At 39.2% G+C, this 12,543-nt stretch overlaps 1 gene segment (V, D, J or C); it reads left to right on the forward strand.

Annotated features, from left to right (window-relative positions):
- Window positions 1-356: 356 nt before the first annotated feature.
- Window positions 357-12,543, forward strand: part of LOC121434988 — a 172,299-nt gene continuing 160,112 nt past the window's right edge. Inside the window, 2 exon segments of the C gene segment in view lie at window positions 357-405; window positions 650-952. Of these exon segments, the coding sequence occupies window positions 357-405; window positions 650-952 (352 nt within the window).

Genomic DNA, 12,543 nt, shown 5'->3' on the forward strand with positions numbered 1-12,543 from the left:
CTCACTCCTAGACCAAGCTGCCCTTGAAGTCAAAGATCTTATCTCTACCTCCAGAGTGCTGGGACCCAAAGTGTGCACCACACACCTGGCTTTTCCCCCATTTTGTCTTTACAAACACAATTTATCATTTTCTTCTTTTCTTTCTTATTCCAGAGAATGTTTGGTTCTGACCATGTCTTTTTTTTTTTTTTTCACTTGAGAAAGATTCTTTCTCTGAGAGGAAGATAAAACAGATTGACAAGTTTTCTAAGTCAGATGTCAATGACAGGCTCCTCAGCTTACCACTTCCTGTTTTGAAGGTGTGGTATTTTGAGTCTAGCTGACAGCAAGAACTGAATCAGAATCTAGCTTCCAACATGGCTTGGCCATACTTGCTCTGGACGCTCTTGGTTTCCACCTCTCTTGGTAGGAGGGCAAACCCATTTGCTTTTACTAGTATTCTTTAGGAATGGGAAGTAGAGAGAAAGATTAACAGCACTGAGCTCTGAGACCGGCTTCATTGGGCCCAGCTTCCTGGAAGCAAAAGGCTGGTATGGGCTGCCTGGCACTGGAATCAGGAGGAAAGGCAGATAAGACGGGAACCAGGTTGACAGTGTTTCTCTCTCTGACAGATACCACAGTGGAGTCATTTCCCTATTCTGTTCCACAGGAGCCAGCACGGCCCAGACGGTCACTCAGCCTCAGCAGGAAAAGTTCGTTCAGGAGGCAGAGTCAGCAACCCTGGACTGCACTTACGACACAAATGATACTAGTAATTATTACTTGTTTTGGTACAGACAGCAAAGAGGGCGGATGACTCTCGTTATTCGCCAGGAAGCTTATAGGCAGCAGAACGCAAAGGAGGACCGTTTCTCCGTAAACTTCCAGAGAGCAGCGAAGTCTTTCAGCCTGGAGATAATAGACTTACACATGGAAGATGCTGCGATGTATTTTTGCGCGCTCATGGAGAGAGGCACGGTGACACAGGCAACAGAGAGGAGCTAACAGAAACCTCAGATCTCAGCGTCTGTGCGGAAATAGCAGGAAATGGCTGGGGTACCAATGGCATGCACAGGAAGACTTGCTTTTCTTTGGAGGAAATATTACTCATAAGCAACTGTATTAAACACAGGCATAATTCTATACGCTGTAAGTCTCAAAACAATAATAAAATATAGGGGATGCACAAAGCTGTATAGCTCTGCAAAGTGTGATCACATGTAGTATTTTGTTGTCTGTCAAAATGCATGTGTTGCATAGGACGGATCAGACATTTTCAATGTCACTGTGATCAAGCAAATTCCTGAGCTTAACCTAAAGCTATTCTTTGACAATTTTGTCCAAGTCTTTCAATTTGTTAATTATTCTAAAAACTACCTCTACGCATTACTTTCTGTTGCTGTGATAAACCACCATGACTAAGGCAACTTATAGAAGAAAAAGGTTATTGGAGCTTTTGGCTCCAGAGAGCTAGAGCCATGACAGGGCAGCATGACAGCAGGTGACAGGGAGCAGGCAGGGCAGCTGGAGCTGGAAGCTGGGACTCACATCTCAGCCATAAGCATGAGGAGAGAAAGCAAATTGGCAGTGGTGTGGGGCAGTGAGCTCTCAAAGCCCGCCCCCAGTGGCACACTTCCTCCAACAAGACCACAGCTCCTGAGTCTCCTCGAACAACATCACCAGCTGGGATCAAGTACCTGAGATTAGGGGGACATTTCTTAATTAAGCTACTACACTACCAATTTTATGCTCATATCCCATAATCACACCAAAGTAATATCCCACAGTCATATCAAAGTCATATATCACTCACATATATATTAGGAATTTTCCTAACTTGAGCTCTCTACCTACACAAATATCACAATAAGCTGAACTAAAGGATATCCAAGATTAATGGGATTCCTGCGCTCTTGAGTGGGGGACCCAGGAAGCCGCTAACACAACGGCGGGGGCAGGGGGGGGCGAGTTAGGACTTTCCGGGGAGCAGTTTAAATAGACTGGGTCTATTAGGTTTGGGCGAGCTACCTTGCCTCTCCTCAGGGGAGGGGTCAAGGTCAAGGTTTGGTGGGCTGCCTCATCCCTCCTCGGGGAAGGGGCCAAGGTTTGGCAGGCACAGGGGAGGCCAGAGACCAGGACTTACAATATATGACTCATTTTCTTATTTGCTCTACATATCTTAATTTTATACACTGCTTCTCTTCCTCAACTTTGTTCACTTTTCTAACATATTGTAAAAATCTGATTTTGTTTGTTTCTTTAGCAGTGTTAAGGACTGAATCCAGAATCTCATCTACACTAAGCCAGTGCTCAAACATTGAGGTACATCCCTGGCCCTAAAAATTCCCATCTTCTACTCGCCAGCATAAGCTATCTGATTTTTCATGCATATGTTATAGTTTGCAAATCTACATCCTGTCTATCTCATTGTTTCCTCATTGATCTATCTGACTGATCTATTTTTCTGATCTGGATTCCTCCTTTGTCTGCAAAATAAGATACAAAAGTAATTGTGACGAGGCAAACTGGAGGAGCCATTTGGAAAATAGGACCTAAAAGTTGGGGCCAGGCAGCTATCTGACCACAGTAACCCCCCTTATTTATACCCCTAAAGAATGGGGTGTTTCTGAGCCACAAAGGGTCCCCACCCTATTTAGGCTAAGAAGAAAGTTCTGTTTTTTAAATGTAAAGACACAAATATGAGAAAATCTAAATGGAGTCACCAAATAATCGGAGAGACCCATATGAAAGAAGGAGGTAATTGACCTGTACACCACGCACACACACACTGAAACTAAGAAAAGCTAAACTCGGGTAAAAATTTCCCCCAAGCAGTATCAACATTGGATAGCAAATATACTACAAATACTTACCTGTGTGTATTATAGTATATGTTACATATTATAAAGAAAGAAATATATAGTTTACTACTCTCAGATAGATCATATTCTGTCAGCTTCCTTTATTTACCCTTCCCTACTTTTTCCTAGATTTAGCCTTAGGTTTCCCTGGAGATTCTTCTGTGGAAGTCCGTTGTAATCAGATTGTTCTTCATCTTGGCTCTCTCTGTGAAGAGTTCCTATTCATCTAACACATCACTACTACCTTCCCTCTACAGAAACGTGCCTTGAGTACAAGCAATTTACTGTTGGCAATCTCATACATGCTTATGAGGAATTTTACTCATCTTCATCCCCCATTGTCCTCTTTAATCTGCTGTCTGTCTCTGATCCCTTCTTATTCCCAACAAGTTCTCTTACACCTTTGTCTATTTTAATGTATGACCCTCTGAGTTTAATTACAGTTGTTTATATAAGATGAGTGGGCATTATTTATTGGAGCAAGGGAATTAATCAACACCAAAGAAAATTACATTCTTCCTTATGCAACTATTAATTTCCAATAGTCCTTGATAGGGTCATCTTGACAGCTCCTCTATCCATGATGAAATGGTGACAGGCCTGATGTGGGATTCCTCTCTATATTCTGTAAGTACCATTAATGAATAAAGAAATTGCTTTAGATCTATAGCAGAACAGAACAGAGCTAGGTGGGGAATGCTGGGAGAAAGAAGGTGGAGTCAAAGGAGAAGCCATGTAGCCCCACTGGAGACAGACACCAGAACTTTACCTGGTAAGCCACAGCATCATGGTGATACACAGATTTATAAGAATGGGTTAAATTAAGATTTAAGGCTAGCCAATAAGAAGCTAGAGCTAATAGGCCAAGCAGTAATTTAATTAATACAGTTTCTGTGTGGTTATTTTGGAAATCTGGGTGGCCAGGAAACAAACAGGCAGCCTCCTACAACACAGGCCCAGTGTTGTACAGGTCTTACGTGAGTAGCCACAACTGCAGTAAATTCATGTGTGCTATGGCTCTTACACTCCCCCCTTCCATGATGTTCCCTGAGCCTTGATATCCCATTTGAGCTATAGATGTCCCATTTGGGCCTTAGCACTCCACTGTCACTTTTCTTGGCATGTTGACTAGTTATGAGTGCTTATATAACTTGTCTGCTGCTGCAATGAGAAGCATCTCTGACAAGGCTAACCACAGTACTAACAGAAGGAAATAAACTTAAGTATTTAGAAGGCAACTTGAAAATATGACCATATGGCAAAATAAGAACAAAATAACAAAATATAACTTGGGTTCCCCTAAAGCCTATGACTTCCCCAATTAGGCCTCTTGACCAGGTTTAAAAATACCAGGTATGATTTTTTATTTTCTTCCTTTAGAGTAGGTCTCAAATCCAGCCAGAAAGCAGTTAGTTACCCAATAACAGTCATGCCACTACTGCACCAGAGAGCACATGTGAAGGGTTATTTCAAAGCAACAGTACCATAGAAGTCCTTGCTCAGCATACTGTAAGTTATTTTTTAGTGTTTTATTTATTATTTTATTTATGTATAAGTGTGTGTGTACCTGCATAAGTTTGGATGCACGTGTAGGCCCCATCGAGGCCAGAAGACATCAAATTCTCTGGTGTTAGAGTTATAGTTGGTTGTAAGTTGCCTGATGTAAATGCTGAGAACCTCCCTGGTAAGGCTTAACTTCTAGATTAGGAATGATAACAGATTAACAATCATAACTAATAGTAAACAACAAAGCTGCTATGAACATAGTTGGGCAAATGTCCTTGTGGCATGATTGAGCATCCTTTGAGCATATGCCCAAGGGTGGTATGGCTGGATCTTGTGGTAGGCTGATTTACAGTTTTCTGAGAAATTGCCATACTGATTTCCAAAGTGGATATAAAAGTTTGCAGTCCCACCAGCAGTGGAGAAGTATTCCTCTTGCTCCACATCCTCTCCAGCATGAGCTTGTGTTTTTCATCTTAGCCATGCTGACTGGCGTAGAATGGAATCTAACAGCCATTTTGATTTGCATTTCCCTGATGACTAAGGATATTGAACATCTCCTTAAGTGTTTCTCAACCATTTTATATTCTTCTATTAATAATTCTTTGTTTAGATTTACACCCCATTTTTTAAAAATTGAATTATTTGGTTTGTTGATATCTAATTTATTGAGTTCTTTATATATTTTGGAAATCAGCTCTCTGTCAGATGTGGGGTGGGTTAAGATCTTTTCCTATTCTGTAGGTTGCTGTTTAATTGCATTGATGGTGTCCTTTGCTTAACAGAGAGAGGCTCTTCAATTTCATGATGCCCTATTTATTAAATGTCAATCTTAGTACCTGTGCTATTGGTGTTCTGCTTAGGAAGTTGTCCCCGTGCCAATGCATTTGAGATTATTTCCCACTTTCCTTTCCATCAGGTTGATTGTACCTGGATTTATGTTGAGGTCTTTGATCCACTGGGACTTGAGTTTTGTAGAGGGTGGAGGATATGGATCTATTTGCATTTTTCTACATGCCAAAATCCAGTTAGACTAGCACCATTTGTTGAAGATGCTTTCTGTATTCCGTTGTATAATTTTGACTTCTTTGTTGAATGATAGATGAGCTGGGAAAGAAATCAGGGAATCCACAGCCTTTATAATAGCCTCAAAAAATATAAAATACCTTCGTGTGACTCTAACCCAGCAAGGGAAAGATCTCTATGACAAGAACTTCAAGTCTTTGAAGAAAGAAATTGAAGAAATCAGAAGATGGGAAGATCTCCCATGCTCATGAATTAGTAGGCTTAATGTAGTAAAAATGGCCATTTTACTAAAAAGCAATCTACAGAGTCAGCACAATCCCCATTAAAAACCCTAGCACAATTCTTTACAGACCTTGAAAGAACAATACTCAACCTCATCTGGAAAAACAAAAATTCCAAGATTTAGCAATCCTGTACAATAAAAGAACTTCCAGAGATAGCACCATATGGGATTTCAAGCTCTACTACAGAGCTATAGTAATAATAAAAGAAAGCCACATGGTAATAGCATAAAAAATGGCAGGTGAATCAATGGAATTGAATCAAAGATGCAGATGTAAATCCACACACCTAAGGATATTTGATTTTCAACAAACATCTGACTTCTTAATGGAGACTCATAAGGGCTGGGATGGATGGGTGTTTTATAAACTCAAAGAGACCACAGGTGCCAAGCCAGACTTCTAGGGGCAGAAAAACTATTTATCACAATAGACAGAGAAAGAAAACCATTCCACTGTAAAAACTAAATTTAAGCAGTGTTTATTTACCAATTCAACTCTACAAAAGGCACTAGAATAAAAACTTCATGTTGAAGATGCTAACCAAACCTAAGAAAGCACAAGAAGAGTTAGTCAAATAAAAAGACACAGACTAACCAATTGTATTAGAAAACAGGATGTAGCCTTCTGCTGCATCCAAGAAAGATGCCTTTCCATCAAAGATGGAATTATCTCAAGATAAAATGAGGGAAAAAATGATATTTCAAGCAAATGGACCCAAGAAGAAAGCCAGTATAGTCATTTTAATATCTGACTAAATACATATACTTCAAAACTAATCATAAGAAATAGTAAAGGATACTACATTTCATCAAATAAGAAGTCCAGCCAAAATATATTACAATTCTTAACATTTATGTACTAAACACAAGAGCACCCATGTTCATAAAAGAAACATTACTGCAGATAAAATCACATATTGACCCTCACACAATGATAATGGATGACTTCAATACCCCACTATCATCAATAGACAGGTTACCCAGACAAAAATAAAACAGAGAAATATTAGAGCTAAATAATGTCATAAATCAAATAGATCTAGCAGACATTTATAGAACATTGTACCCAAACATAAAAGAATATACTTTCTTCCCAGCAGCTCATGGAATTTACTCTGGAATTGAACACACACTTGACACAAAGCAAGTCTCAACAGAGACAAGAAAAGTCAAATAACATCCTGCATTCTATCTGACCACCAGGGATTCAAGGTAGATATCAACAACAGAAATTTTATGAACTCATGGAAAATTAATGGCTCCCTACTGAATGAAAACTGGGTCAAGACATAAATCAAGAAAGAAATTTTAATTTTTTTAGAAAATAATGAAAATAAAAACATAACAAACCTATGTAACATAATCAAAGCAATTCTAAGAGACAAGTTTACAACATAAGTGAGCATAACAAACTGGAGAGATCTCATATTGCTAACTTAGCAGCACACCTGAAAACAGACATGTTAATCAATGGAATCTAATTTAAGACCCAGACATAAATCTACACACTATGGACATCTGATTTTTGACAAAAAAAAAAATACACACTGGAGGACACAGAATCTTCAACAAGTGGTGCTGGTCAAATGAATAGCTGCATTTAAAAGAATTAAGTCCATATTCATAACCCTGCACAAAATTCAACTCCAAATGGATCAAGGCCCTCAGTATAACAGCAGATATCCTGAACATGATAGAAGTGTGTTCAGTGAATAGGTTTGAACTCACTGACACGAGAAAGAACTTTCTGGAAAAGACAGCAATAGCACAGACACTAACACCAACAATTAATAAACGGGAATTCATGAAGCCAAAAGATTTCTGTGTGGTAAATGACATCATCACTCAGGAAAAATGGCAGGCTACAGAATAGGTAAAGATCTTTACAAATTATACATCCAATACAGGGTTGATAATTGAAAATATATAAAGACAAAAAAAAACCCTGGACATTTAGAAAACAACACAAATTTTAAAATGAGGTACAGAAAGAAACAGAATCTCAAGAGATGAAGCACAAATGACTACGGAAACATTTAAAGAAATGTTTGACATCCTTAGTCATAAGGGAAATGCAAATGAAAACTACTCTGAGATTTTATCTTAATACCCATCAGAAATGCCAAGATCAATGAAACTAATGGTAGCTCTTGCTGGTGAGGAAGTGAGGAAAGGGTAACACTGGTGAGAGTGCTAATTTATACAGCCACTATGGGAAGTAGTGTGGCAACTCTTTAGAAAGCAGGAAATAGATCTACCCCAATATTCAGCTATGCAACACTTGTGTGTATCCCAAAAGGACTCTACATCCTACTCTAGAGACACTTGCCCATCCATGTTTATTGTGCTCTAGCCAGAAATTGGAAACAGCCTAAGATGTCCATTAATGGATAAGTGGATAATGAAAATATATATTTACACAATGGAATATTATTCAGCTGTTACAAAAACAAAATAATGAAATAATGCATGTTTTTATTATATGTGGATGTTAGCTTTTAAGCCTTCTATGTTTATGTATAATACATACAACCACAGACGTTAGATATTAAGTAAGGGACTAGTGGTGAGTGGAGAATCCCCAAGTGAAGGCTAATAGTATATATAATTATGTGGAGAGATGGGGTGAGACTGGAGTAGGAGGACTAAGTGGGGAGAGGAGTGGATGCAATAAAGGATTGAGAGAAAATATGGGAAGAGACAACACTAAAGGTCATTTGAGGGATCATGTAGAAACCTCCTACTGAAGAAGTTTTTAAAATATTTACATATATGAAAGAAATCTAAATGGAGTAACGAAATAATGGAAGAGACAATGCCCAAACTAGATATCTTTCAGTACCAAGTGAAACTTCTAGTGTCAGAAATGGTTACATCTAGTTGAGTACTGGGCAAAGAGCCTGAACAACTCAGGCTATGGCCAAGACTATTGTCTGCACTTCACCTCTTCACAAACCGATGGAAAGGCCCAATTTCTTCAAACAGCACGTACATTTCTCTTTGAACATGGAGAAGATAAGCTGGTGCCTTCACCCATGACTAATGTCCATGGTACTCAAAGGAGTCAGGAGGATAAAGGTGACTGTAACCACCAAAATAGCTACAGGTCCTGCCATCTACAATGATAAACTACCTGCAAGGAATATTGGTACAATAGTGGCACAAACATTGTGGGGTAAACAATCACTCTCTGATTGGATTTAAGACTCACACCATGAGACAGAACTCATGCCTGACAGTGCTAGAGTGACCAAGAATCTGAGACTGGGCTAGGAGAACACCAAATACTATTATTCTGCTAAAGGGACATAGCAATACAATGACTTTCCTAGTGGCATTCTTCTATACCCATCTATCAATGCCTTGCTTATCCATCATCAGAGAAGATTCTTCATGCAGTAGATGGACTAACACAGAGGCCCACAAATGAACAATGTTCTGAGAAAGAGATTTTGGAACACTCAGTTTTACATGAGATATCTTGATCAAACCCCTCTCCTCAGGACTATACAGATATGCTATAGAGAAATGGAGGCAGAAATATAGTAAGAGTCACAGGGGATGGATGACTCCAAGGAAAATGTGTCTTCCAGATACAAGACTGATGAGTATATGAACTCACAGAGATGGTGTCATCATACAGAGGGCCTACATAGCTTCAGGCCATGGTAGACAAAGGCTCCCACCTCTAAACAAGAAGCTATCTGCAACTGCAAAAGAAAAATTTGTTTTCCCCCAGTGAAGTCTCAATGGGTATATTTTGTTGTTTGTTTGCTTAGAGGTTCTTGTTTGTTTTATTTTGCTTTTTGTTTTACTTCTCTTTTGCTGGCATATTATGATTTTCAGCAAAGAAAAAATACTGACACCCCTGAATTTTTCAAGCAGAAGGCACTGTTGTAAGTTATCCCTTTTGTACAAACTGGGCAAAAGCAACTGGGAAATAAGGGCAAATATATGAAAACTATAATCAAGTTGTTAGGCCATTTCAAAGGTTGCATAGGAAAGTACAAGGCTTAGAAATTCATTCCCTTGAAATATATTTCCTTGATCAGCAGGGAGAACACTGTTTGGACTATGCTAAACATTACGAATAAATTCTCAGCCAATCTTCATAAGGTGATGTTTGAGAAAGTTCAAGAGGAGATTTGACAAAAGAAAACTTGTGTCAATAAACCTAATAAATTTCCTTGAAGCCAGCTTGGCATCTGTAACTTGGACAAAGAGCTGCTGATGAGTTTCAAAACTATGGAAGACTCCATCTCTCTCCTGAAAAGGTAACTTCTGTTCTCTCCGTGTCTCTTTCTGTCTCTCTCTCTTCTTCTCCCTTTCCTTTTCCCTCCATAATCCACTAAATAAATGCTATACATGAACTTTCAAAAAAAAACTATGGGAGACTGAGTTCTTTCATTATACAAAGGTATTTGAACATGCATCTCTCCTTCGGAAGAACAAAGGTATTTGAACATGCATCTCTCCTTCGGAAGAACAGTGGGAAATGACAAGGTCATTCATTAACAGCACTGTGAAAGGAAATATTATGGGTCTGCTAAGAAAGAGTTAGCTTTGTAGGAGGAGATTAGGGGCTCAGGAGAGCGTTTTCAAGTGAACATTAATCTGACACTCCTGGGAAATGCACTTCTTTCTTGGCATAGCTTGTTTACTTAGCAATATGTTACTGAGGGAAATGCGCAGCTGCTTTACATTTCTGTGAGTTGGAAGTTAACCTGCAAAGCAGAAAGAAAAATTAACCCCAGATTGTAATGTGAACTGACTTAGTTGCTGTTTGATTGCTGTCATCATCATCAAGGCAACTCACAAAAGAAAGCGTTCAATTAGAGGCTTGTTTTCAGAGGGTGAGTTCGTCACCATCAAGGCGAGGACTATGGCAGCAAGCTGGATACTGTAAGAGCTCTCATCTCCTCAGCAAGATGGACAGAGAAAGCAAGGCTGGACCTGGTATGGGTATTTTAGAGTTCAAAGCCTACCGCCAGTGGCATACCTTCTCCAACAAGGCCACACCTCCTAATCCTTCCCAAACATTTCCAACTAGAGACTAAGAATTCAAATATGGGAGCCTATGGGAGCCATCTTCATTCAAACCACCACATGGACACAAATGATACCTTAATTTGAGGTCAACTCATTTGCATTCTTTTCTTATAACGCCTTGTGGAATCAGTATTTTTTACTACTGGTTTTCTCAGTAAAGACTTTAATAAAACTTGGATACAGCTTTACTCTTAATTTCTGTGAAAAATAATACCTTTAGGGTAACATGCCTAATTTGGTACCTATTATGGCAAAAATGCCACATTTAGGGATATTCTATCAGTGATTTGGATGACCAGTTTCTTAAACTATAAAATCCTTATTCCGTATCCATCTGATTTGGACAGAAATGTAGTTAGCCATTATTTATTTAATTTTATCATCTTAAGATTCAAATATTCTGTCAGAAGAACTCTAATATAGCACATACTTCAGAACATTCTTAATTACTTTTTAATAGTCTGAATTTGGCCTTGAAGGAAAGAAAAGTTGATTAATTTATGTCAAGAGTTTCAAATTCTGTGAAATATGTTAGACCTTTCTTCATAGCCATCTGTCACATTTTGACTTTGAATAACAACTTCATAGAAACATATTCTGCAAGCAAAGAAATCTCCATGAAGCAAATTCTACTCTATACCTTTGTGGAAGAACTTCATATTTCTGTGGGTATGCCAAGAGCCTAAATATGTCAGTGTGAACTTGCATCTCACTTGAAATGATCTTACTAAATGCACCCTTGTATCCTAGATGCAAAAGCCTATGCTGACTACTTAGATCTGTCTAATGGCATTTGATGACTTAAGGTACTGGTTACTCATTACTTCATTTATTAAGTTTCCTGTTTAAAGTATAAAAAGGTGTGCCTCTTTAACAGGCTTCATAGTCCAGGATTAACAGGTCTCAGATATATATTCAAAGATCCAAAGTTCCAAATTCCCTTTAATTGTCTTCTAAAATGTTCATACCTTTTAACCTATTACACCAAGATGTAAATCTGTTCCAGTTGTCTTACAGATACCTAAAGATTCCTGAAAAAGTTTTGCTGCTTTATCAAAAAATCAGGTCTGGTTAAAAAAAAATATAGGTCACTTCTGCTGTCTGGGCCAAGACCAACTTAAAAAGGGCCTTCTAGACAACACCAACACCTGCGCCAGCTCCTGGGACTTCATCATTGGTACCAACTCTCCTGGCTCAAAAGGACACCTACCAACTACAATCTGGTTTTAAAGGGCATATCTGCTCTCGTGTCTCACCTATTCACCCGAACCTCACCTGCACAACCAGGGCACTTCTCTGTCCCATTCTTTCTGGCAGTTAATGACTCTTCCCATGGCTAACCCCATCCATAGGGCCAATAATAATATATTTGTTCTCCTAGCCACCTGTCTTCTCATCTCGTTCAAAGAACAGCTGCCTGAGGTCTCCAGGATAGCAGTAAACCAGATGCCTCTTCAGTCACACCTCTCACTGAGCATGAGCCCACCAACTTCCAACTCTCCCCTCTCTCATGTCACCCCATGTCTGCAGGAAATAGACAGACTTGAGCCGGCATCCCTTTATCCAAAGAGTCTGGAATGTCTGGTTGGAAGCATCACCTCAGCTCCCTGGCACCTTTTTTATCCAAAGAGTCTAGAATGTTTCTTTGGGGGCTTCACCCCAGATCCTGGCATCCATTTTAAGAATGTTGAGTGGAAAGTTCCATTTCAAGCCACCTCCCCTGAGAGTTGCCTCAATCCAAGCTCCACCTCCAAGAAAGCCAGTCAAATGGTGACCACCTCCCCAGAGAGGGTCAAGACCATTCCCATAGGCTATTTAGACTGCCCCCTAGAGAACGAACAT

The sequence above is a fragment of the Microtus oregoni genome, unplaced genomic scaffold, assembly GCF_018167655.1.
Source record: "Microtus oregoni isolate MIOR12 unplaced genomic scaffold, Mior012 000045F_ref0000178, whole genome shotgun sequence".
NCBI lineage: Eukaryota > Metazoa > Chordata > Mammalia > Rodentia > Cricetidae > Microtus > Microtus oregoni.